At 49.4% G+C, this 24,846-nt stretch overlaps 8 protein-coding genes across 8 annotated transcripts; 2 read left to right on the top strand and 6 right to left on the bottom strand.

Moving 5' to 3' along the window:
- Window positions 1-1,577: 1,577 nt before the first annotated feature.
- Window positions 1,578-2,923, bottom strand: N7520_010618 (LysM peptidoglycan-binding domain-containing protein; the record flags this gene model as incomplete). Its single annotated transcript, XM_057144551.1, has 3 exons — window positions 1,578-2,601; window positions 2,652-2,851; window positions 2,906-2,923. The coding sequence occupies 3 exons, from the start codon at window positions 2,921-2,923 to the stop codon at window positions 1,578-1,580; spliced, it is 1,242 nt and encodes a 413-aa protein (XP_056990305.1).
- A 3,202-nt stretch (window positions 2,924-6,125) lies between these two features.
- On the bottom strand, window positions 6,126-6,983 carry N7520_010617 (RlpA-like double-psi beta-barrel domain-containing protein; the record flags this gene model as incomplete). The annotated part of the gene is made up of 1 exon (XM_057144550.1): window positions 6,126-6,983. One exon carries the CDS (start codon window positions 6,981-6,983, stop codon window positions 6,126-6,128), a length of 858 nt encoding a protein of 285 aa, XP_056990304.1.
- A 2,096-nt stretch (window positions 6,984-9,079) lies between these two features.
- On the bottom strand, window positions 9,080-11,831 carry N7520_010616 (ribonucleotide-diphosphate reductase subunit RNR1; the record flags this gene model as incomplete). Its single annotated transcript, XM_057144549.1, has 3 exons — window positions 9,080-11,473; window positions 11,533-11,690; window positions 11,813-11,831. The coding sequence occupies 3 exons, from the start codon at window positions 11,829-11,831 to the stop codon at window positions 9,080-9,082; spliced, it is 2,571 nt and encodes an 856-aa protein (XP_056990303.1).
- Window positions 11,832-13,030: 1,199 nt separating this feature from the next.
- N7520_010615 (putative GPI anchored cell wall protein) lies at window positions 13,031-13,648 on the bottom strand (the record flags this gene model as incomplete). Its single annotated transcript, XM_057144548.1, has 3 exons — window positions 13,031-13,296; window positions 13,363-13,505; window positions 13,557-13,648. 3 exons carry the CDS (start codon window positions 13,646-13,648, stop codon window positions 13,031-13,033), a joined length of 501 nt encoding a protein of 166 aa, XP_056990302.1.
- A 948-nt stretch (window positions 13,649-14,596) lies between these two features.
- On the bottom strand, window positions 14,597-15,452 carry N7520_010614 (kinase-related protein; the record flags this gene model as incomplete). The annotated part of the gene is made up of 2 exons (XM_057144547.1): window positions 14,597-15,270; window positions 15,413-15,452. 2 exons carry the CDS (start codon window positions 15,450-15,452, stop codon window positions 14,597-14,599), a joined length of 714 nt encoding a protein of 237 aa, XP_056990301.1.
- An 852-nt stretch (window positions 15,453-16,304) lies between these two features.
- On the bottom strand, window positions 16,305-17,606 carry N7520_010613 (uncharacterized protein; the record flags this gene model as incomplete). Its single annotated transcript, XM_057144546.1, has 2 exons — window positions 16,305-17,520; window positions 17,596-17,606. 2 exons carry the CDS (start codon window positions 17,604-17,606, stop codon window positions 16,305-16,307), a joined length of 1,227 nt encoding a protein of 408 aa, XP_056990300.1.
- A 310-nt stretch (window positions 17,607-17,916) lies between these two features.
- N7520_010612 (dihydrofolate synthase) lies at window positions 17,917-19,158 on the top strand (the record flags this gene model as incomplete). The annotated part of the gene is made up of 1 exon (XM_057144545.1): window positions 17,917-19,158. The coding sequence occupies one exon, from the start codon at window positions 17,917-17,919 to the stop codon at window positions 19,156-19,158; it is 1,242 nt and encodes a 413-aa protein (XP_056990299.1).
- A 672-nt stretch (window positions 19,159-19,830) lies between these two features.
- Window positions 19,831-24,159, top strand: N7520_010611 (serine/threonine-protein kinase; the record flags this gene model as incomplete). The annotated part of the gene is made up of 7 exons (XM_057144544.1): window positions 19,831-20,016; window positions 20,086-20,220; window positions 20,277-20,306; window positions 20,357-20,421; window positions 20,481-20,913; window positions 20,963-22,630; window positions 22,681-24,159. The coding sequence occupies 7 exons, from the start codon at window positions 19,831-19,833 to the stop codon at window positions 24,157-24,159; spliced, it is 3,996 nt and encodes a 1,331-aa protein (XP_056990298.1).
- Between the last annotated feature and the right edge of the window lie 687 nt (window positions 24,160-24,846).

The raw sequence follows: 24,846 nt of genomic DNA, 5'->3' as shown, positions 1-24,846 counted from the left end.
CAGCTCCTACCATGCTTTTTCTTTGTCTACATTCCCCCCACAGCCAAGTCTTTACTGGAAACCTTTCGCCTGTTTCCCGACTATTTTATAGTCCACAGTCGTCTCCCTCCGGCTGACAGCGGTACTCAGCAGCCTTCAATTTGTCTTTCAACGTCATGAATCTCCGCGAAAGCTTGTACGACACGCCCACGGCGAAGCAACCCCTTCAGCCATCGATTTCATAAACTGCCCACCAATGAGAGTGTGAAAATTCAGAGCCGCAAATTGTGTCAGCATATTCCTGGCGAAGTTGTGGCTAGGTGTCCTTGTAGACGAGCTGAGTTGCCTCTGCTACCTGTGGTCGCATTGGTATTATCTTGCGTTGTAGAATGGCGAGTACTTTAGCGAGACTGTCCACTGCGAAGGCCCCTAGATCGTCAAGAAGTCAAGACATAAGTGTGCAAAGATGTATACTTTGGCATGAATGAGCACTCCGGTGACGAGAATCTCATCTCTATTATTCAGCGGGGATTTGTGTTTTGTCATCTTTGGAAATAGCAAGCCTTTGAGTAGTGAATATTTCCATTGGAGTCAAAAATCTGTTTTGGCATTTCATATCTAAGACTAGTACATCATACCAATATTATAAATATAGCCGGCATAAGCCACAACCTTCTTCTGGGACGATCCTCAGAAGAGGCCGCGGAAAAATCCCAGCCAGCGGCTAAAGCGACATGAGAAAAGGGAAAGGAAGGGGACCAGAACGCACGAGTACAATAGAAAATTGTAGAATTGAACATGGAATGGTTATTACTGACAGAGATGTGAAATAAGTATAAAAGCAAGTTGAAAGTGAAGAGAGTGTAATGGAATTCTCAAGTAGTCGAGGTGATCCACCAAACTACTGTAACTGTATGAAAACCCCCGCATCCAAATCTAGTCCTCAGGCGCCTAAATAGCAACATCTTCATACTTTCTATCTGAAACATGAAAAGAAGATAATATGCAAGATCCCCGACCCAACCGAAAGCTTGTTCCAGCCCTGTTACATCAAGTTCTGCACGTTGCGTGATATGAGTGAAGCGAGTAAGGTGATCACTCTACGCGCCGACTCCGCACTGCATTTGATACGAAAGGTGGGGAAATTTTGAAGATAAGCCTGCATGATAGATAATGCAGATTTTTTTACATTGTATTCGATGTTTTTGGAAGAAACTGAAGTAATAGAAGTTACGAATGAACAATTTACAATAGATAGAAGTTTATCCATGTTTTTGTATTGGTCTGTCTGCAAGACGAAGTGGTATCAAAAGATAAAAAGATGAAAAAAAGTGAAAGTTTCGTGAAATCGTATCAGCTAGCAGATGGGCATAGAACCGGTCAGACCCATATATGCAGCGCCAACGGTCTTGTACAAGACATCTTTTTCAGAGAATGTTCATCCTCAGATCGAGCAGGGCACGGCCACCGACTGAACTGAAGGAAAAGAAAGGAGCTAAGCTCAAAATAGGGCACGTTGGTGGAAGAAAGGCACCTCGGTGAAAGAAAGAAAGTAAAGGGTGAAGTGAATGAAAGATAAAGATGGAAAGGGAAACCAGTTATGCTTTGACGCAATATCTGTATCCCAACCAGAGATTTGTGCAGGATTCGTCCAATCCGGAATTCCAGCTTCGGAGCTCAGACGCAGTGATGCCGTATTGGCTTTCGACTAATTCGCAGTAGTCGCCTTCTACAATAGGGGCGTACTCCGTGCAGGACGAAGTTGCGTATGGGTAGATTGGATATGCGGTTGATGTGGCGGATGCGGATGCAGATGCAGATGCGCTGGTTGTGGCACTGGCACTGACACTGGCTACGGTGGTGGCAGCTGGGGTGGATACTGGTACAGAAGTGGTGACTGGCTCAGCTGTAGGGGTAACAGTGACAACAGGAACCGTGGTGGAGGCCGAGGTGGTGGCCTCTGGCATAGCACTCGAGGTCGAAGTTGAGGTAGGGACTGTGGTGGCGGAGGCAGAGGACGAGGCAGAAGTAGTGCTTCCAGAGCTGCTACCACTGTATGTCCACGTAGAATCAGTCAAGCTACCAACGGTATCGGCATCACAGCTGCTAGTACCAGTAGACCAGCCCAGGAGACGGTTGGCAACATCAGAAGCATAGCAGTGGGTGGCATCGCCCTGGCCGAGGTTCCCATCCGAAGCGACAGAGCCAGAGTTGTAAACACGAGCAGTCTTGTAGTAGGCAGTGGCATCGTCGCCGTCCTCGTCGGCAAGGATCTGCTTGAGACCATCACCTTCGGAGGTACCTTCGACACCGTCGACGATCATCTGGTAAATTTCGCTGTACGGGCAGGGGTTCTGGACGGTGCCGTCTTTGTTGCAGGAGCCCGAGCCATCGTGGCTCTGCATGAGACCCGGGTTGACGACGCCGTTATCGGTAGTTTGAACACGGACACAGCCGTTGGACTCCTGCATGACAATGGCCAAGATGAATCGGGCGTCAACACCGCTGTCCGCGGCGACTGCTGTAATGGCCTTTTTAATGTTCGCGTTCTCGTCGTCGGAGTTGTCCGCCACGCCAAATTGAGCACAGCTCGCGGACATGGTTGCCTCGTTTGCCTCGTACCTGAAAAGAAGAATGAGCGAGACCCTTGTCAGGGTAGCAGAGGAACTTACATCTCTTCAAAGGTAGAGATCCATTCGGAGATCGAGGGCCAACCATCAGATACCGAACCATCACCACCAAAAACCGCTTCGTAAAGATCGGAACTGCGTCCACTGAGGGAAGGACTGGACACTGCGTCTGCAGACTTGCTGTAGAGATAGGATGCTATCGGCGCCCCAGAAATGAGGGGGAGGCTGCCGGCAGCCAAAAGCTATCAGACCATGTTAGTATAAGACTCGAGATCTGTAGATGTTATAGATCATACGAATGGAAGGATGAACATAATGCTGAAAAAGGAGTGCCCAGCACGTAACGTAACAAAAAGGAGGGAAGAAGACTTGCTTGCTCAATCCATCGAGGAGAGTGAAAGGGAATATATGTACTTGTGCAGTGGGGGAACAAACCCCCAGGGACAGTGGAGATGTAGAACAAACTGACCAATAATGGAGCGGCGGGTTCCTTGCGGCGCAGGAGGTGAAACAGTCTAAAAGCCCCATTCACGCGAACGAAGGTGACCTTGAAAGGTAACGATGGACTAGTCTCAGGTGAGGGCTTGGCCTTGCTTTGATGTATTCTACATGATTGGTGAGTGAAGATGATCTTGTTTTCAGCCTTCAGCTTTGTTAACCACCAATGACATTTCACCCTCGGCCATTCCGTGTCACTTTTCTTTCCTTACTAGTAATGTCTTTTCTCTTGAACATTCGGGTTACATTTCCTCAAATAAATTAAGGGGAAGCTCCTGATCATTATACGGTACCTTTTCTACAAATTAATCGGACTGTTCTCTTTCAATCTATTAAATTCCGTGGCTTGTTTCTTGGCTCTCAGGGTATGGTGGGGCAACTGTGGCTCCCCTTTGTAGAATACTCGAGGGCTGGAGACCCTTCAGGGAAGTGAACCAATTGACATAGTATAAGAGGGTTAGGATGTTAGGATGACGAGTCCTGTATCGCCCCAAGCCAGTGGATCCATCGGACTCCGCACATTGGTACCTGTACGGAGATCGAGCGCGTAACCCGGTCACGGACTGTACTTTCTTACCCGAGGTCACCGAATTTTCATTTGTCTCTATCCTCCGTATGGATCGTACGGAGTACTGTAGTATTGTGGCTTTTTTTCTCTTTCGCTAAAACGCTAGGAAGACCAAAAGGGCAGGTTTTTTTCTCATGCGTTGGTCCCAGCGTCTAATTGTGGGGATCGCGGCCCAAGCGAAGTCCAAAGAGAAGGTGTAAAGTGTAGAACAAAAAGGAATTGATCAGATTGGTCACAGAGACTGCATATTCCATAATCCTTGTACTGCATCTAAACTTAAAGGTCTTTGCAGTAGCGATTCGGGAAATCAGTGTGGAGGGGTAAAATCATAATACTGCGATCGTCGAATCAATACTGATACACCGCTTCTTCTGGATCGGCGAACATTCAAAGTTTGTACTCTGTATCACGTCGGCAATAAGTATCGGTTCATGGCTACGGAAAATCGTGTTCTCGATGGGTGGATTCCTCTCACGACACAATAGACGCAGGTCAATGTCTAGAGATAAAGGGATCAAGCTGAGTACTTGAAACCTCCTGGTACATGACCAGGATTGAGAACAGAACCTGAGCGAAGCCTCGGATTTCATAATGAACATAGAAATGTATCCTTTTTATGCTCGGTATGGTGAGGGAGCCAGCGCGAAACAAGGTTAGCCTCAACTTGTGCATCAGCCAGCATGAACTCCTTCTCATGATCATCATACTTCCAAGTCGGGCTTAGGTCATATCATTAACAGTGCTGCATCTCGAGGCGCCCATGCACAACAGTAAGCCCGTGTTCGCCTTGGTGGATCACATCACAAACGCCGTGGCGGTGTACTTGAGAGGTATCATTTGACATTACGAGCTGCAGATTGAGAGTCTGTTGACTGTATAGGTGTCTCTATGATTCAGTAATTTCCACATCTTGGATGAGCCAGCGTGAGCGTATCTTGAGCGGTTGACTCGCACAAGACTTGGCGTTTGTCTAAGATTCGGGACAAGGTTTCCGTTTCAAGTTCAGTCGTAGATTGGAGTTGTGACTTAAGTGATAACCTTGGCACTAGGTAGTATAGGTATTCCAAGATTCAAGATCTACATTTTGAGTTTTTACCAGACAAAAGGTGACAGTCTAAGAACCACTGAACTTGGAACTCTGGCCATTTCAAGGTCAACACCCATATACATGAGTATAAAGAGCCCGTATTGCATAAGATAGAATGTTTGAGTTGGATTGGCAAGACACACCATCTACGCACTTGCAGCGAAGACTAGAGACCTATCGAAAAACAAGACCAACGAGAATCATCCTTCTATCTAGGACTCTCAGCCATCACTACAGTTGAGATATCTAGTGCACCCATACCTACCTCGTATAGCCCACAGGAGCAGTATTGATATCGTTCGCAATTTTAAGCCTCCTACAGTCAATAGCTGAGATATCAGATAGATCTCCCAACTTACCAGACCCTACATACGCTTTGACCCCATCTCAATGCAGAAAGATATGTCGATTCCAGCTATTCCAGCTCTTGCCTAATGCTAATAATCGTCGTTGTGCATCAAAATAAAATAAAACCAAATTGACTTTCATCGACATGGCTGAGCCGTGTACAGGTACTAGCGTGTGGATTTTCAGGGGGATCAGCTGTGCCTGGGAGACTATGTGAACAGGCACCAGCACACGGCAACGGTAAGAAGGCCGAACGCTGACTTAGAAATATGATTGGTCAATAACCGGTTATGTGAGACTTGCGCTATCCCTTCATTCATAGCTCCATAAACTCAATTCTAGTTGCAGTTCGAAAGTGGTTTTACTGGGTTGATTATTGAGGCTTGGACTTGGGTTAGGTTACCCGAGCCTAATTCAGACATGTTTCACTGGATCTGAAAACTACAAGCTACAAGCTACGGTACGAAAGGAAAATGAGCGGAAACTTGATTTTGAACTTCGTGGCTGTGAGCCAATTGTCAGATCCAATTTAAGACCGTAGGTTTAATGCGACAGTTCTTTTTTGGGCTCATTCCAACATGATCATCGTAGATATCATGGCACTCCCACACATCAAGATTCTTGGATCCAGCGACAAAATCACAGTGAATAAAGTAGTCAAGATGGCATTGCCAGCATGCGCTTGGGATGGGAGGCAGAAGGGGGGTTTTTTTGGGAGAATGGGTGGACCACTGGTAGGTAATATTGTCACAAATGACCAAAAAGCTATCAACATGAAGAAAGAGTTGATAAAAGCAGCCCACTAGGGGCGCATTGAAAGTTAATCCATAAGGGAGTGTAAGAAAAGGAAGAAAAAAGGGCCCGATTTGACATTCAAAGAACAGATCGAAGGAATGATCACTGTCAGGAAATGCAGATGGGAACGAAGTGGTTAAGATGTGACATTGAAATCTACCGGAGATTTCCCATTCCTACGTCCGTGATCTACACGGACGTTTTTGTTGCGTTGTGTTGCTTAGTTGATGTACCAGGTAGCACCGGAGAGACGACCAGCTGACAGGGAGTCGAATTCCTCGAAGAAGGCCCGCGAGAGATCGACGGAGCCGTCGTCGCAGCCCATGCACTTGTCGACGACGGTACCGGACTTGGTGACACCGCCGTAAGTGATGGTAACGGTTTTGCCGCAGTCGGAGTCAGTCATGATGCCAACGGGCAGGGCCAGGACCAACTCAGTAAGACCGTCGTTGGTAGTACCACAAGCGCTGGGGTTGCTAGCAGAGGTGGCAGTGTCGTAGTAGGTCATCTGTCCAGTGCAAGGGGAGCTCTCATCGCAGGAACCGCTGTAGTCGCTGGAGCTGGTGGAGACAGTGGAGGCAGTGGAACTAGCAGCAGCCGAGGAGGTTGAGGTGGTTGAGGTGGGCTCAGCGGTAGTGGTAGGCTCAGTCTCAGCAGCAACAACGGCAGCGGCAGATGTGGTAGTAACAACGGGGGCGGCAGAGGTGGTAGACTCGACAACAGCGGCGACGACAGAGGTAGTGGCCGGCTCGGTGATAGCAGGAGCAGTGGTAGCAGGAGCAGGAGCCACGGTGGAAGTGGAGCTGGTGCTGGTCGAGGTAGTCTCAGGCTGACGGTGTCCCTCTGGCTTGGACTTTTCGGTGGGAATGGTCTCGGCAGCGGCCGAGGTGGTCACAGGAACGACAGTCGCAGTAGCGACGAGTTCCTGAGGGTAAAGAGTGGTGGTGACATCAACAGTGGTCCAGACCACGTCGGTGACAGTCTCCCAAACTACAGCACGCTTCTCAATGGGAGCAGCAACGCCAGCAATGGCAAAGAGGGCGCCAGCAAGGGCGAGAGTCTTAGAGATCGGGGCCATTTTGATTGAAGGAAGGAATGAAGTATGAGGGAAGGTGGGTTGAAATGATTGTTCACTGCACAGCAGTTGGAAAGGACAGGAGCACTCAAAAGAACGAGAGTGATAAAGTCAAGGAATCGCAAAGGAATGGCGTGGAGGAAGGGAAAGAGAAGGGGAGATCCAGGCGCTTTTAATTGAAAAAAACCTCTATACAGTCATCAGGGCGGAAATCAAAGCCCTTTGACCCACTTGGTTCCCACTTCACTTTCCCATGGATTGAAATTAAGCCACAAACTCCCCTTTCCGACCCATTATTCGGTACTGATCCAATATTCCATTCAAACCCCCAAACTCTTCTCACAGGTACCGGATGCCACGGAGCCACGGAAATCGATCTCTGATTGGCACAGAGTTTGTACCAACGCACGCCCAGGGGTAGATGTGCCACCGTTTTCTCCTGACCCGAACCTAACTGTTCGGATCTGGAAGAGCCGATCCAACCTAACAACCCAATGGGAAACTTCCCCATTCCAACTCTACAATTCTCATCACCAATTTCTTGTACGCATACAAGACAGCCAAGCGCCCACCACCTTACGCCTTACGCCTCGCCTGACAGGTCGTATTGGTTTGTACAGCGGGTCCCTGCGCCATGACCCAATTGGTGCGATGATGAGACAAGGCAGCTGAGAGATCTGACTGGGCCACGAATGATGATGCCCTACAGCACTACGGAGTACTCCGTACATACTCAGCAAAGTACACAGCATGAGAGACCTGTACACCCTCGTCTTCCAATGTTCACTAAAATCGACCCGAAGCCCTCGCGGATACTATATTCGCAGTGGGGCCTTGAAAAAAAAGTGGCTTGTACCCTGAAACCACTAGGATCGATCCGTTCTGACACCCAAATGTCGACGGACTACGGAGTAATATGGCGAGCCCAAGTCCTAATCCCCAGTTCCCCTAGTCCCAGATTCAGTTCCACTATGTCAGTGATCATCAGTACCATGTATTTACAGATGCACCTGCAAATTGTCGTGGTCTCCGACTCGCCCTACGTAACTGTACCAAGCCTTGTCAACGTCTTTAGGCGTAGCCGTAGGCATTCCTAGATCGGTGATGTGAAACGACCCCGATCTCCATAGAATTCTAGACCGAGCTGGGCTCTCGACGTGTCCGACCAATTATACTAATTTTTCAGTGCAATTATGGGAGGCATCCACTGTGTTGAAATTTGAAATTTGAAATTTTGACTTTCTGGGAATTTTCTTTCTCGCTTGGCTTGCTTTGCGCATTGCTCTGGCCAGTCGCTGTGGCTCCACTTTGCCGACGATCACCCCATGAAAAGAACAGTGGTTTGGTCGAGATTTTCGAACGAAAATTGTACGGAGTGCGGGAATGAATGGGGCGGGGGAGTGAGGAGTATTGCTTGTATTTCTTGGCTTGGTGTAAGGGAGTTCGGTTGATTCAGTCAACTATATGTACGGAGTACTTAAGGTATAACCTCATTATCCACGTTTTTTGTTCAATCGGCATGTGTGAAGTGTGGTGTGATCTTAGGAATGTGCCGGCCTCGTGGCTCAGACCCATTGACATGTGCAAATTCGTTGGAGCCCTAGAGTTCTATAGATCAATATTTTAAAAGAACCGAGATATTACAACTACCAAGGTAGGTAGTAATATAGGAAAACTTGATTCAGTTCAGGAACCCGACTGCCAAGTTCGCGGACTTTGTGGGTTCGGGTATTTTGCGTTTATCCGTTACATGGTTTGGTTTTACAAAGAACGCCTCGATCCATTCTTTCACCTTTCTCTTTATGTCATCGCCGGAAATGGAATGGTCTTGGAGCTGACTCGGTGCCTTTCCGAGAAGTGGCAACTACTAGGCGTTGCATGAATACTCTGTGAAATCTACAAGGACTGAGAATATGTGAATGTGAGACGTTATTAACAGACGTACATAGAAAACTAAAGACAAACTTGTATGCGCCAAAGAAAACCACCAAAAAGAAAGGGGATAAAACATCAATCTCATCATATAGATACATAAATCACACACGGTGTGGCGTTGCATGGGGAACCAGAGAACAAGAAAACTACATCATCCAAGGCATTTAGCCCTGGCACATGAGGCAAGCCTCCTTGTTTTCAATGCTGCACTGGAGAACAGCGTCAGAGAAAATGTCACCTTGAGCGGTCTCATCCTCGGCCGCCTCAGGAGCAGCGTCAGCGGCCGGAGCAACCTCGACAGGAGCGACAACGGGTGCAGGAACCACAGTGCGGGGGCTCTCGTGGCTGGGAGCGACCATAGCAGGGACCTCGGCATCGTTGGAACGGGGCACAGCGGAGTAAGAGGAGGCAACAGCACCAATGCGCTTCTTGGAACGGGCGATGTTGGTATCCTCAACCTTAAGCGCCTCTTGGTCAACGGTGAACTGGATGGGGGCAGAGGCGGCCATGGTACGCAGGTAGTACATGCCGGTCTTCAGGCCCATTTTCCAGCCTGCAAAGTGCATACTGGTGATCTTGCCCATAGTAGGCTCCTTCATGTGGATGTTGAGAGACTGGGATTGATCGATGAAAGCACCACGGTCGGCAGCCATCTGCAGGATGTTACGCTGGGAGATCTCCCACACGGTCTTGTAAAGAGCCTTGATATCGGCGGGGATGTTGGGGATGTTCTGGACAGAGCCACCGTCGGCGATGATGCGGTTCTTCATGTTGTCGGACCACAGGCCAAGGTCGACCAGATCCTTCAGGAGCCAGGGGTTGACAACTTGGAACTCACCAGCCAGGACACGGCGTGAGTAGATGTTGGAGGTGTAAGGCTCGAAGCACTCGTTGAAGCCCAGGATCTGACTGGTACTGGCAGTGGGCATGGGAGCGACCAACAGACTGTTGCGGACACCAGTCTCGGCAATCTTGGCCTTCAGAGAAGCCCAGTCCCACAGATCAGTAGGGGTACGGTCCCACATGTCGTACTGCAGGATACCCTGCGAGACAGGGGAGCCGGGGTAGGTCTCGTAGGGACCGAGCTGCTTGGCGATCTCAGCGGAGGCAGTCAGGGCACCGTGGTAGATGGTCTCGAAGATCTGGATGTTCAGCTGCTTGGCCTCGGGCGAGTCGAAGGGCAGACGCAGGGCAAGGAAAGCATCAGCCAGGCCGTTAACACCGAGAGCGATGGGACGGTGACGGAAGTTGCTCTTCTTAGCCTCGGGGACGGGGTAGTAGTTAATGTCAATGATCTTGTTCAAGTTGCGGACCAGAACTTGGACGACCTCGTGCAGCTTGCCAAAGTCATACTCGCCACGAGCAGCATCAACAAAGGTGGGAAGAGCCAGGGAGGCCAAGTTGCAGACAGCCACCTCATCGGGGGCGCTGTACTCGATGATCTCAGTGCACAGGTTGGAGCTGCGGATGGTACCCAAGTTCTTCTGGTTGCTCTTCTTGTTGCAAGCATCCTTGTACAGCATGAAAGGGTTACCGGTCTCAGTCTGAGCCTCGAGAATGGCATACCACAGCTTCTGGGCCTTGATGGTACGACGGCCACGGCCCTCGCGCTCGTACTTCTCGTAAAGAGCATCGAACTCGTCACCGTAGACGTCAGCGAGACCAGGGGCCTCGTTGGGGCACATCAGAGTCCAGTCACCGTTGGCCTCAACACGCTTCATGAACAGATCGGGGGTCCACAGGGCGTAGAACAGGTCACGAGCACGAACCTCCTCCTTACCGTGGTTCTTGCGCAGGTCCAGGAACTCGAAGACATCCGCGTGCCACGGCTCAAGGTAGATGGCAAAGGCACCAGGACGCTTGTTACCACCCTGGTCGACGTAGCGAGCGGTGTTGTTGTAGACACGGAGCATAGGAACGATACCGTTGGAAGAGCCGTTGGTACCGGCAATGTAAGAGCCAGTGGCACGGATATTGTGAACGTTAAGACCGATACCACCGGCGGTCTTGGAGATCATGGCACAGGTCTTGAGAGTGTCATAGATACCCTCAATGCTGTCATCCTTCATATCAACCAGGAAGCAAGAAGCAAGCTGGGGGGAAGGAGTACCGGCGTTGAAAAGAGTGGGGGAAGCGTGGGTGAAGTACTTCTGGGACATCAAGTGGTAGGTCTCAATGGCCTTCTCAATATCCTCACCGTGAATGCCGACAGAGACACGCATGAGCAAGTGCTGAGGACGCTCAGCAACCTTGCCATCGACACGGAGGAGGTATGAACGCTCCAGGGTCTTGAAACCAAAGTAGTTGTAGTTGAAGTCACGGTCGTAGACAATAGCCGAGTTGAGCTCATCGGCGTGCTTCATGACAGTCTCATAGGTTCCTTGGGAGATCATGGGGGCGGCCTTGCCGTTCTTGGGGTTGACATAGTGGTAGAGATCTGAGATGGCCATAGAAAACTGCTTCTTGGTTTGTTTGTGGAGGTTGGAAACGGCAATACGAGCGGCCAGGATGGCATAATCGGGATGTGTGACAGTCATGTATGCAGCGGTCTCGGCAGCCTGAGGGAGAAGACGTTAGCCAAAAAAAATTTCTCAAGTGGCAGCAATGAGAATCCTACCAAGTTGTCCAGCTCAATGGTGTTCACACCCTGGTAGACACCAGAGATGACTTTTTGGGTGATAGCAGCGGCATCGACGTGCTCGGGGTCGAGTCCGTAACACAGTCTGGACACACGGGCAGTGATCTTATCAAACTGCACGCGTTCCTTGCGTCCATCTAAGAATCCAGTCAGCTTCTGGATTTGAGATCAGTGACAAGTAGGCTGTCAATTAATATGCAATTGGACTGATCTGCCCCGCGTCTCGTGGCAAAGCCTCATCGTCGGTGATTGAACGTACCTCTCTTGTAAACGAACATTTTGGCGGGATGTGAAAGGGGCTTGTAAAGGAAGAAGATTTAAACACAGTGGGTATTATGGAAAAGATGCAAGTAGAAGAGATTAGAGATTGGGGGGAAGGAGGAGTGTGGAGGGGAATAGGAGAAGAGGGGATGAGAAGAAAGGAAGATTGCCAGGAGGGGGAGGATATTTGATGTTGGGACGCGTTTTTTCGCGCATGGCGTCTCCTAGCAGCAGCTTCTGAGTAATTAATGTGGGGGGCTTCGTAAAAACGAGTTTCGATTGGTAAGCTAAGTACACCGTATGTTTGAGACGGTGGTTGAAGATAGGGATGATCGGAGTTTATTAGGCATCTACTAGGCAGCAGCTAGGCAGCAGCTACTGTAAAAAGCATAAGATCTCACTGTAGTATAGTGAAACATTCTTTGTGAGCTTTTCTGGATCCATATATACTTCATATGGTTATGCTAGGAGGTTTTGTGTCCGATTTACTCTCTAGCTACATAATGTGGCTTTTAACTTCCGAATTCCACTCATTCAACTTCTCTGGTAGATCTGTCGTATCCGAAAGGTTTACAGGGGAGATATCCGAGTGATACCTTTTTCCCCGGTCTGGAATACTTTTGAAGGGAAGAGCTCTAGATTGACATTGTAAATTTCAACGTACTGGATTTACCAGACTAACCCGTTATAGGAAAGAAATGGCCCATTTAGAAAACCCGAATCATGGATCGTGATGGTCACGTGAGTACGTGTCGCTCCATCCGATACTCGGACTACGCGCATGGCATCGGCAATGAAGTGACCGAGCGGAGACTAGCATTCCGGGCTCAGGCAACTCCAATGCCACTCAGGCTACATCTACTTGACCATCCGCATTGTTGATCGTCAAATTGTGGCCACAGCGAGGACATATGTATATATACACCGTCCCTTCGTGCCACCTCCTTACAGCTGAACCTGCAGCCTTTAGCGCGTCTTGGGGCAACGGGTGGAATGAGAACAGCAAAGCATTCGGATTTGACAATTTAAATGACAAGCGGTGTGGGAACTCGATACAAAGTCACATAGGGCAGCAAGACATTCAACATTTTCGAAATCACCCATTGTAAAGGCAACTGAGAACAAATCGAACAGAGCGTATCAAAGCCAAATTATCTATCAATACATGTAAAAGGGTCACACCGCAGAAGCGATAAACCGTGTACTATCAGAACTCTCACAGAATTGCGGCAGCACCGAAGAACATGGCGGCAACGAAGGCGGTGCTCGAGAGGTGTTGGCCGCCCGCAGCGCCAGCGGTGGAGGGCGAGGGAAAGGCTGAAGCGCTACCGGACGCAGATCCAGAGGCACTAGCAGAGCCAGAGCCAGAGGTCGAAGCGCCAGTAGTCTTAGAGCCGGAGGTGGAAACAGCAGTTGCGAAACCAGTAGCGGTACCAGTAGCGCCAGTAGCGGTGGCAGTGCCGGCAGTATTAGAGGAGGTTACTGTAGATCAACATCAGCTCAAGTTTTGTATAGACATCGCAAATCGCAATCCATGTGGAGTCTTACCAACTGTGTATCCGGCACTCTTGCAGGTGTTGCAGAAGAACTTCAGGCCGGCCTGAGCATTGTTGCCGCACTTGCTTTCGATGGTAGACTGGATCGTCTTAGAACCGCAGATAGTCTTCAAGTCGTCGGGGTTGGCGGTGTCGCTGTGGACAGTCAGCATCCTACCAGTCGGCATATCACCATTGGTCTCTTACCCCATAACAGAAATGATACAAGCAGGGGTCGAGGCGGCAACGATGCTGGCGAGGGCCACAAAGGCCAGTGCGATAGTCGATTTGAACTGCATGATGAAGGAAGATTAAGGTACAAATTGAAACTGTAAGTGAGAGTTGTTTCGTTGGAGAGATCGCGCAGCGAATCTGTTTGGTTGGAGTAGGTGTAGTATGTAGTATGTAGTAAAGACTGTGGGTAACGAAAGAGTGACTCGGTAAAACGAGTGTTCAAGTCAAAGACAAAGAGTGACGAAGGAGGGATAAAAGCGGATCTCGAAGTGGAAAGGACTCAGGGTGGGAATCAGGGTCTGAGGAGTGACCAGAGTGGGCGCCGCTACTGCAGTTTCGCCCTGCTCAACTAGGAAGTTGATTGACAGTCCCTGATTGTATGGTAATGTAAAAGTTTTCCAGATTAACACATTTGTTAGCAAAATACTCGTTTGTTACTGTCTCAGCCATACTAGCGTATCACTCCTCCCCCACGGCCTAACACCACTAAACCTAGAATCGACTAGCGTCAGGGACTCAAGACCCTTGGCCCCAGTCAGCTTGAATTGTTCTTCACAGAATGCAGGTACGTCTAGAGATAAGCTGTAACACTCTATTATTTCCTCATGATTTCGCAATGGAGAAAACATCTTGTGATCAAGATTAATGTCAATAATATCCCACCCTCCGATCCAGATAGGAATAAATCAGCGCCCTGGAACCTTAGCATGTCTGATTTCGTTGTAGGATGACGCTCAAACATGAAATCTTCTCTATGACAATATTAGCTATTTTAGCCTCTACTCCTTAGTTAATAACAATGTAAAAACGTCAATATATAATCAAATCCCACGCCTCAATTCCGATGCACCGATATCCATGAGTATATGTAGGTCTATCAAATCAAGACATCGAACAGGCTTCATAATGAAAATCGTCAGGTCACATTAGTCACTCTATGCAAGCTCTATGCAACATTTATCTATCACGGCGCAATGCATAATGCCCCCCAATCTCTCTAGGACTAAAATCAACTATGACTTTTCCCACGTAGGATCATAAATGCTCGAAATCATCTCCTGAATCGGCAACCTACAATCCACAATCTCCTTCCCATTAACCAAATCATTCTCTCTCACCCTCTTATCAGCCGCCGCCTCATTCTCTGCAATCCCCGCCTTGACATGCCTTTTAACCAACCTAGATCTCGCAATCTCAAAATCGACATCCACAAACCATAACTCATCCATCAACCCCGCGGCCACATTCCACGGCCCCTTATCTAAACTTAAATAATTCCCTTCGAAGAAGATCACCCGACAAGACGCCGGGATCGGTATATCATCATCAACAGGATCCTTAATTGCATGATCGAAGCTTGGAGCGTACAGCGTCATTGAGGATGGCGTCAACGGTCTCCGCAAGTCTTGTACGAGTGCCAGGAATTTCTCTCCGTCAAAGGTGAATGCTGCGCCGCGGCGCGCGAATGCGTAGTCGGGGTCTGACATTGCGGATAGCTGGGCGCGAGTGAGGTGGTAGCCGTCCATTGGGATGGCAGTGGCGATTGGTGTTGAGTTGGGGTTTTCTTGGCCGTAGATCTTGTTGATTTGTTGGGTCATCATGTTGGCGAGGGCTGTCTTGCCGGAGCCTGGGATGCCGCTGACGGCGATCATTAAGCGGGCGTCTTCGGGGGTTGAGCAGAATTTGGCTGAGAAGGTTAGCAGATGAGCATGAAGTTTTTTGTTTCTTGTTCAGGGATAGCTCAGGTACAGCTCTGGGGCGAATTGGATTGGGCCAATGGGCTAGACTGGGGCTAACAGGGGTTGAGGTTGGATGGGCAGTCCACTTACCCCAGGTCTTTTTGACCAAGTGCTCCACCTGTGGATTCATGATGCAGTGGGATCGCCTATCAATGTTTTATAGGAAAAATGAACTTTCGCTATAGGGAGATATTGGTATCTTGCCGGGGTGCTCGGCGCGATTGCCAGGGTGATTCGTGTCGCGTGATGTGTGATGGATGCTCGTGAAGGACCGCGCTTTGTAGCAATTCCTGAGATATGTAAAATATATCGGGGTATCAGGTGATGTCAAAGTATCGAGGGGTAAAATGGCCTGAATATGTACGCTGTACAGGTGTTGGTTGTCGTCGAGAATGCTACACAATCCCGCGATAACGGGTTGGCGGGGCTGTCTATGACTGAGCCGGTGGGGACTGCTCCGAGGCCTAAAATACGTCACAAACCATTGATCTATAACAAACAATTCGACCATTTGTGTCGAAAACGTACGAAACTGAAGAAACTAGATTAGAAATAGCAACATACAGAGCATCTGGTACTTGGCTAATATTTTTAAGGTGCTTATGACAACATGCATGATTTACTTCTCGGGCTGCATTGGGCCGTGCGCGGTTGGTGGGTGAGAACAGACACAATCGAAGGTCATCATGAAATGTGGATGCAGGGTGAAGTGGTATTCAGGTGCATGAGTCTCTGCGTGGCAAAATGTGTAGCTTCGACGGGTCAAAGCACGGTCAACCATGTGAAGGGCCATAATAAACCAGCGGAGCTGCCAGAAATCTAACGCCATAATAAAACAAATCCTGATTTGGAAAGAAACCTCACAGGGGAATGAAAGACCAACAGGAAAACACCTATGAAACGCCAGTAATACACCAAGGAAACACCAGATAAAATCATCATAATAGATACTTGTCATGCAATATGTAGCCGGGTCAGTGAATTATTCGGTGCCTTCGTTGTCGTTGTGGGGGTTTGCGCCGGTACTGAGGCCGCGGCCCATGTTGCGCGACAGACCAGCACCTGCCCACCAGCCGTCGGGGATATCCTCGCGACGGGCAAGTCGATCCAGAATGGCCTGCATTTGCTGAAGATCGGTATCGCCGGAGTCGGATATGGAGAAGGATATGCTAGGGATGGGCGGGTGGCTGCTCGTCGTCGAGGGAAGCCCGGCAGAGCGACGAAGCGAAATCGGAAGACCTGACGGGGCAGTAATGCGGTGGTAGCTAACAGGGGTATCCTCATCGTCTGACGAGCTCAGGTCACAGGGGTGAAGATGGTCCGGATAAGGATCTAAGGCCATGTGGACAGGTGGCAGTGTTTGGGAAGCAGCGGAGTATCGGGAAGTATTGTTCAGGGAGGCATCGGTGGTAGGGGCAGTGGTCGATGAAAAGGATGTGGTAGTGGAGGGGAGATTGGCATCTGGTGCGAGAGTAGAGAGCAGAGTTTCCCATGCATCGTACTCACGCTCTCCATCTGGGCTCACGCTTCGCTGACGATCACCAAGCCCATCCATGGTAGAGTCTCGATTTGATCTGCTCGACACAGTGCCATTGCGATAGTCTCGTAGCAGAGATGAGGGGATAAAGGATGCTGAATCGTGGTTCCGACTATCGGTGCGGCGGAGAGGAGGGAGAGGGGGAAGACGAATACCATCTGAAGATAGGTAGGGGGAGATAGTGGTGCGGTATAGGGAGGCAGGCGCGAAGTTTGGGGTCAGAGAAGGGCTGGCACGGCGCTCGTTATTTCGAGATTGAGAATCAGTGCGACTGAGAAGATCGGACAAAAGGGCTTGATCCCGGGCCGTTCTAGCACGTCGGGCCAAAGGGTCTGGGCCGCGGTTTGGTTGCGAGCGCGCGTTGTTCCGGCCGAAAGCTTCGCGGCGAGTCGCGTCAAGATCTAACCCATCCTCACTAATTCCTAGGTTCAGAACAGGAGAGCGTACCCCAATCTGGGGCTCACTTATACCGCGCTGGATTTCATCGAGGATTTGAGAGTGGAAGGAGGATAAGACACCAGTAGCAGCACCACGCGCCCGAGCGCCATGGCGCGAGGGACGAACCGAAGCCTGACGACGGATTGCAGATCGTGCAGATACAGAGGGATCCATCTCAATGCGAGACTTGAGGGTGTCCGACTTTGGCGGCTCGCGCCATAACCTAAAATCATGTCAGTCAACGGCGACTAGGTGGCGAGGTGGCGCATGCGACCTCGAGTAAAGCAGGTTGACTCACGGGATACCCATTTTCGTTTTCGTGACAAAATAATTCAACGAACGACAGAAAGGGGGAATGAAAAGCAACTTTTAAGTACGATGTGGACGCGACCCCGGAACACAGGAGTTAGTGGAGATTGGGGATGGAGTCCTATCGGAAGGGGGAAGATTGCGTTTTTCTGCCGGATGGCTGGGTTGTCACGTGAGGATATCTTTTTATCGGTCTCCGCTCTCCATTGCGGAGTTAGGGATGGAACGATAGCCATAAAACAATGACGCCGTGAACTCTTTCCTAGATCATGCCAATTGATCTATTTGACTTCCAGCATAATTCAGAGGAATGATTGAGTTAGGGCTAAGTCGCGTTTCGCGTCTTCTCCAACAGACGCCGCTCACATGGAAGGCCATCCACATTGCGGGGACGAACGGCAAAGGCTCGATCAGCTCCTATCTTTCCCACTTGCTCTCAACTGAGGGTGTCCGATGTGGTCGCTTTACCTCCCCCCACCTGATCGACCGATGGGATTGCATTACAATTGATGAACGAGTCGTTCAAGAATCTCTCTTTCGACAGATCGAAGACCAGGTTAAACTACGAGACCAGCGCTTAGGGATTGGGGCATCCGAGTTCGAGCTCTTGACAGCAACAGCATTTGAGATATTCAACCATGAACAGGTTGAGGTCGGTGTTGTCGAAGTGGGCATGGGTGGCCGCCTAGATGCGACGAATATACTGGGCAATGTGTTGGTCTCGGTCATTGCTAAGATTGGAATGGATCACCAGGCATTTTTGGGCTCAACAATCGAAGAGATCGCCCGAGAAAAAGCTGGTATTCTCAAATCGGGAGTTCCGTGTGTTATTGATAACACCAACGAGTTAGCGGTGCTGACGGCCTTGTCTGCCCGCATCCAGGAGCTGGGTATCGAATCAACATTTGTCTCTCCAGACAAGGTAGAGGAGCAACTCCCACCACTTGCGCAGCTATTCCGGAAGCTAGATCTAGAACCTCACCAGCAAGAAAATATGTGCTGTGCCGTAACGGCATTGCGCCTTGCTTTAGCTTCGATCCGCCCTGCAGCCGACGCCTTTTCCCTCGTTCCACATCTCGCTAACGTGAAGTGGCCGGGTCGCTTGGAAAACATCAGTCTCCAATCTCTTGTTGGCCGTGAAGAACCTGCTCTCCTCGATGGTGCCCACAACCCTCAATCGGCCGATGTCCTGGGGAAGTATGTTGACCGCAAACTACGACCCCAGTCTGGAAGCGTGACTTGGGTTGTTGCAGCTTCGAGTGGAAAGGACTTGGCTGGAGTTTTCCGCTCCATAATTCGACCTGGAGACAATGTCGCAACAGCCGAGTTCGGGCCTGTGGATGGAATGCCTTGGGTGGCCCCCACTAATGCCCGGGAACTTGCATCGACTATCCAGTCTATTCCTGAGATTGGTCAGGTGGCCAGCTTTGAAGGAGATCTTATCCCTGCGATAAAATGGGCTAGTGAAGTAGCTCAAGATGGACCACTTGTTATTGCAGGCAGCTTGTACTTGATTTCTGATGTGCACCGGTTGCTTCGAGCACAAAGATGATACCCTCAGTCTTTGGTTTGGGCGTCTATATATCCATGGATCGGTGCCAAGGTATCCACCTAGGTACCAATTTTGGTATAGCAATGTAAATAATGTTCCTTCTGGTATTAAATTGATCAAATAACTACACTCAAATCCTAAAAGTTGTTCAATATACACTTATAGAGTGGCGTAGGGCTGATCGGCGGGCAGTCGAGCACAGCCGCATGATGCGGCGAGCGGCCTGTGGAGAAGGAAAGTTCAAAACAATCACCAATTTACACACCAACGCTCCAAACACCCTTGGATGGTCTGATTGTTGTCGCTCTGGTCTGGAGTAGATTCGAGTCATTATTCTTATCGATATCCGTCCTTTTGAATGCGCGTCGGCCCTAAGTCCACCAAAACGGCGCGACAGAGCTTCCCTCCTGTGATGGTCGCTTGGTGAGACCCTCTCCCAACACCTGCATACGGCCAACACCCTTCCCCCTATCTCGTTTGCGATCGGATTGATTCAGACAAGTTAACAATTTGAATTCTCTAGAACCTGCGGACATGAACCCTGAGTGTCGCCCTCGGCTCCTGCCTTTTTCCTTAGCTTTCACCCCACCCCGTCTACCTGAAACCACATTCCGAGACCGATCGAATCGAATCTTCCGTACTAGACCCTAGAGAATATTGGTCTGATCTGTCATGGTATCTCGTTCCGGCGAAGGGAATGAGGGGTCACGCCCCCTCACCCCCTCTAGGACCCCCGGCACGCCGATTAAGCCGCGATTAGCACGAATCGGCACCAGCCCAGCCAAGCGAGAAGAGAAACCAAGAGAGGAGAAAGTCACGAAGTCATCGGCCAAGGATGTGGCGGAGCTAAAGGACTTCGTATGAACCCTCCTAGATGCGCCGCAGGCGCATCATGAAGCTGAACAGGTGCTGACTAGGTTTCTACAGCAATTGGGCGACTGCTTGGGGAAAGGAGCCTTTGGATCAGTCTATCGCGCGTTGAATTGGAATACTGGAGAGACAGTCGCTGTGAAGCAAATCAAGCTGACGGACCTCCCCAAGAGCGAGTTGCGTGTTATCATGGTATGGTTTATCAACTCTGCATATAAATGGCGATTTGCTAATACGAGACGACTCAGCTGGAAATCGACCTGCTGAAAAACCTTGATGTGAGACGGCCCACGTTCGGATCAAGGAACTTATGTTGACAAAATGACAGCACGCGAATATTGTCAAGTACCAGGGATTTGTGAAGTCTGCTGAAACTTTGAATATCATCCTCGAGTACGTACCGCGAATGACAGTCGAATTCTGGGGAATCGAGGAATTAATGATATCTCTAGATACTGTGAGAATGGCTCCCTGCACTCCATCGCAAAGAATTTTGGTCGTTTCCCGGAAAATTTGGTTGGCTTGTATATGTCTCAGGTGCTACACGGCCTGCTGTACCTGCATGAACAAGGGGTAATCCATCGTGATATCAAGGGCGCCAATATCCTAACTACCAAAGAAGGCCTCGTCAAACTTGCAGACTTTGGTGTGGCTAGCAGGACGACTGGCCCGAGTGAGTCGAGCGTGGTTGGTACTCCGTACTGGATGGCACCCGAAGTCATTGAACTCTCGGGAGCCACTACAGCCTCGGATATCTGGAGTTTGGGATGCACAGTCATTGAGCTTCTTGAAGGGAAACCTCCATATCACAACCTACAGCCCATGCCGGCATTGTTTCGCATTGTCAATGATGACCATCCTCCACTTCCTCAAGGTGCCTCACCGGTATGTCTTTCCTTCGGGTTGAGATGTGTACAGCACTGACAGTATATAGGCCGTGAAAGACTTTTTGATGCAATGCTTCCAGAAGGATCCTAATCTGCGTGTCTCGGCAAAAAAATTACTCAAACACCCTTGGATCGTCAATGCTCGCCGAACAGATTCCGTCGTACCAAAGAAATTCACAGAGTACGAAGAGGCTGTAAAAAGTGTGCAGGAATGGAACGAGGCCCTGCGGTCTCCTGGTGCAGGTACCTCGAGAAAGAGTAATAAGTTTGAACACGGTGTAGGGCCCTTGTCGACACAGCGAAATTCTCTCGTGGACACCTTGCCCTCTCCGACTGCCACCAAAGCTACTGATCGGTTCCGTTCCCCGGAGTCCGCTGAAGATGACAATTGGGATAACGACTTTGCAACCGCGATATCTCCTAGTGCATTGCAGCTACCTCACCTTCGACCTCATGATAATTTTGGCGGGATGCTTTCCTCCGAACGACTTAAGGCCTTTGCGTCGCTTGATGGCACAATGTTGAGACCCGATGACAGCTTTGACGAATTCGAAGATGCCACGATGTCTTTATCGGAAAATGATGCTCTACAGACAATACGGCCTTATTCATCCAAGCCTTCGGCAGCTGAGCCTTCCAAATCCAGCATCCCTACCCGAAACCAAGCAAGCAAGCCTTCGGCCTCCGCTCTCCACAATGTCCCCATTTTGACACAGAATCCGGTGCCACCAATGAGGCGGGCACGTCCGGCTAATCTTTACAAGGAAAATTCTGTAGAGGATTACACCGATCTCATCATGGCCAACGAGGACGTTCTCGATCGCAAACTTGGTCTCATTCTTGAAGACGATGACCCTGCTTCTCCGGTGCATGAAAATGGATATAATGCGTTCCATGATGGCCGGAGTGGTCAACATCCTCAGTTGCGAAAGCAGCTCTCTGTGAAGCGCGACCGGTCCACAATTGAGATCCACAAGTTTGCTGAAAATGAGACTGATGAGGATTTCTCCGATATTCTCGGAGCCGAACAAGTGGGCTTGGATACCGAGGAACGTGACGATAGCTCGGATCGTAGCACTCTGATGCTCAACTCGAAATTGTCCAATAATTCGTGGTTAGGGGATCAAGATGACGATGACGATCCATTTGCTCAACTGGAAGAAGGATTCGATGAAATGGACCTAGAGGCTAATATTGCGCGTGACAAGTACGCACGACTCCGAAATCAAGTTGAGGGATTGGTCGGCTCTTTGAAGACTTCACAAGATGAAGAAGTCCTGGCAGATATCTCAGAGCAACTCCTTACGGATTTCTGTGACCTGCCAGAGACCAAGAATATCATCATCAGCGCTCATGGAATGCTGCCAATTCTAGAGATCCTCGACACATGCCGCCGACGAGATATCGTCATCTGTCTGCTCCGCGTTGTCAATGCCATAATCTACAATGACTATGAGGTCCAGGAGAATTTGTGCTTCGTTGGCGGCATTCCCATTATAAATGAGTTTGCATCCAAGAAGTACCCGCGCGAAATTCGTCTAGAAGCTGCAGCCTTTGTGCAACAAATGTATCAAACATCTACCCTTACACTTCAAATGTTTGTTAGCGCTGGTGGACTCAATGTTTTAGTTGAGTTTTTGGAGGATGATTACGAGGATGAGCGCGATCTTGTATTGATTGGCGTGAATGGAATTTGGAGCGTATTTGAGTTGCAGGTGAATAAACTGACCACGATATTTTTGAGAATGAAATTAACCATTCGCAGGGCTCAACTCCGAAAAACGACTTCTGCAGAATCCTGTCGCGCAACTCTGTTCTGGATCCCCTTTCGCTCGTCCTCAGCCGTGTTTTGGACGAGGAAGGCGAGCTGGCGGAGATCATTGAAGGCCGCATTGCCAACATCTTCTTCATCTTCTCGCAGGCCGAGAACCATGTCAAAGAGATGGTTTCAGAGCGAACAGTGCTGCACAGGGTTCTGAAGGAATTAAGACGGATGTCTCCTATTCACCAGATCACAATGTTGAAGTTCATCAAGAACCTCTCCATGCTTTCGACTACCCTGGACTCACTCCAGAATTCAAATGCAATTGATGTCCTAACTGAATTGCTTCGGTCAACTATGAAGAGGGGGCATTTCCGAGAGGTTTCGAACCAAATCCTCAACACCATCTACAACATGTGCCGTCTGAACAAGTCCAGACAGGAGGATGCTGCTTTAAATGGCATCGTTCCGTTGCTCCAGAAGATTGTCAATACTGAGAGGCCCTTGAAAGAATTTGCTTTGCCCATTCTTTGCGATATGGCACAGTCCGGCAAGGTTGGCCGTCGAGAGTTGTGGCGCAATAAGGGTCTGGCCTTTTATATCTCACTACTTGAGGATCCATACTGGCAAGTGACTGCGCTCGATGCCATTTTCACATGGTTACAAGAAGAGACTGCCAAGGTTGAGGAGCATCTGTTAGACACTCGTCCGGATAGGAACGCCTTTACCGACGCTATCGTACGATGCTTGACCCTTACCAAGGCAAACGCATTCGAGAATATTCTCGACCCCCTACAAAAACTTCTTCGATTGAGCCCTCCAGTAGCATCAACATTTGCTCGGCCGGATCTGTTCACAAGACTAGGAGAAAAACTTCACCACAACAAGGCTGCCGTTCGGTTGAATATCTTGCGTATCATATCGACTATCTGCGATTCAAGTGAGCAGCAAGGTGGTCTAATTGCTACCTATGGCCTACTGGATGCCATTCGCGAGCTTGAAAATGATCCCGCCATTCTCGTCCGAGATATGGCAGGCAAACTCATTCAATCTAATGAGCGGAGTGATGCTTTCGCTGTCGGCAAACGCAGACCAGTCAGCCGCAGGAAAAGTCTCTCAACAACTCCACCCAATCCATTTTCTAGCTCCACACCCTCAACTCCTCAGGCAAACCGCACAAGTCAGCCAAGGGGATATTTTGATGGTCGTGAAACCCCTCGCCATCCACGCAATGCCCTGAGTACTTCATCCCTTGCTCTACGGCCTGGCAGTCGAGACGGCAATGCATCCTCCATTGGCTCTGCAGTTAATGGCAGTGCAGCCGCAGCACGACCCCGTATCCCACGGGGGATGTCCAACCGGCTTTCTTACATTGACACCCTGCAAGACGAGGATGGAAAAGCGCCCAGCTCTCTCAGCCGTCGACCTTCAGTGATTCCTCGACGCCGTCGTCAGACGGCTGCCGATTCCGAATGGACATAACTTGGTCTGTAAAAGCTAATGTTGATTACCTGTTGCCATTGTCAATGATTATTTTCTTTTGTATTCTGCTTTTAAAAACTGGCGTCATGAAATCGGAGAGGGGGGTAGGCTCCAGGATGATACGTCAGTTTAAACGTCTTGTTTTCCTCTGTTGCTCTATGATGGCACTGGATGCTACATATAGACCCCACTACATACATCTCAACAGACGTAATTATTTATTACCAAGTCAATACATTGCAAGTCAAAATTAAGATTGTCTCTCAAAGGAATCCAGAAATACCTGCATATGCGTTCAGATCATCATGTGTGGACTTGAAGACTGTTTGTACCTAGGTCACATTGCAGTAGGAGCCCTCATTTATACATTACATGGCTCTTCAAATGTTCAAATGTTGTACATATATTATCATGTCTTATGTGCATAGGTACGTAGCCTTAGATGTATCCTCACCACTATTCCTCCTAATAAACTAACTAAGAATTAGAAAACCCTCTTTGAAAAGAGTTGTGACAATTAAATCCCAAGGTGATGACGTCGGTTGAATCACAATCACGTGTGGTCGGCCCGAGATCGGGAATTGATTGGCGGCGAGAACCGTCCTAAAAAATCTCTCTGATACAATACCTAGCAGGAACATGGTGTAAACCAGGCGCTTCCTGCAATTCGTTCTCAGATATCTGCTC

Source organism: Penicillium odoratum (genome assembly GCF_028828045.1).
Source record: "Penicillium odoratum strain IBT 22623 chromosome Unknown utg000008l_segment0_segment0, whole genome shotgun sequence".
NCBI lineage: Eukaryota > Fungi > Ascomycota > Eurotiomycetes > Eurotiales > Aspergillaceae > Penicillium > Penicillium odoratum.
Note: the sequence above shows the minus strand (reverse complement) of the source record. Positions and strands in the feature narration are given on the sequence as shown.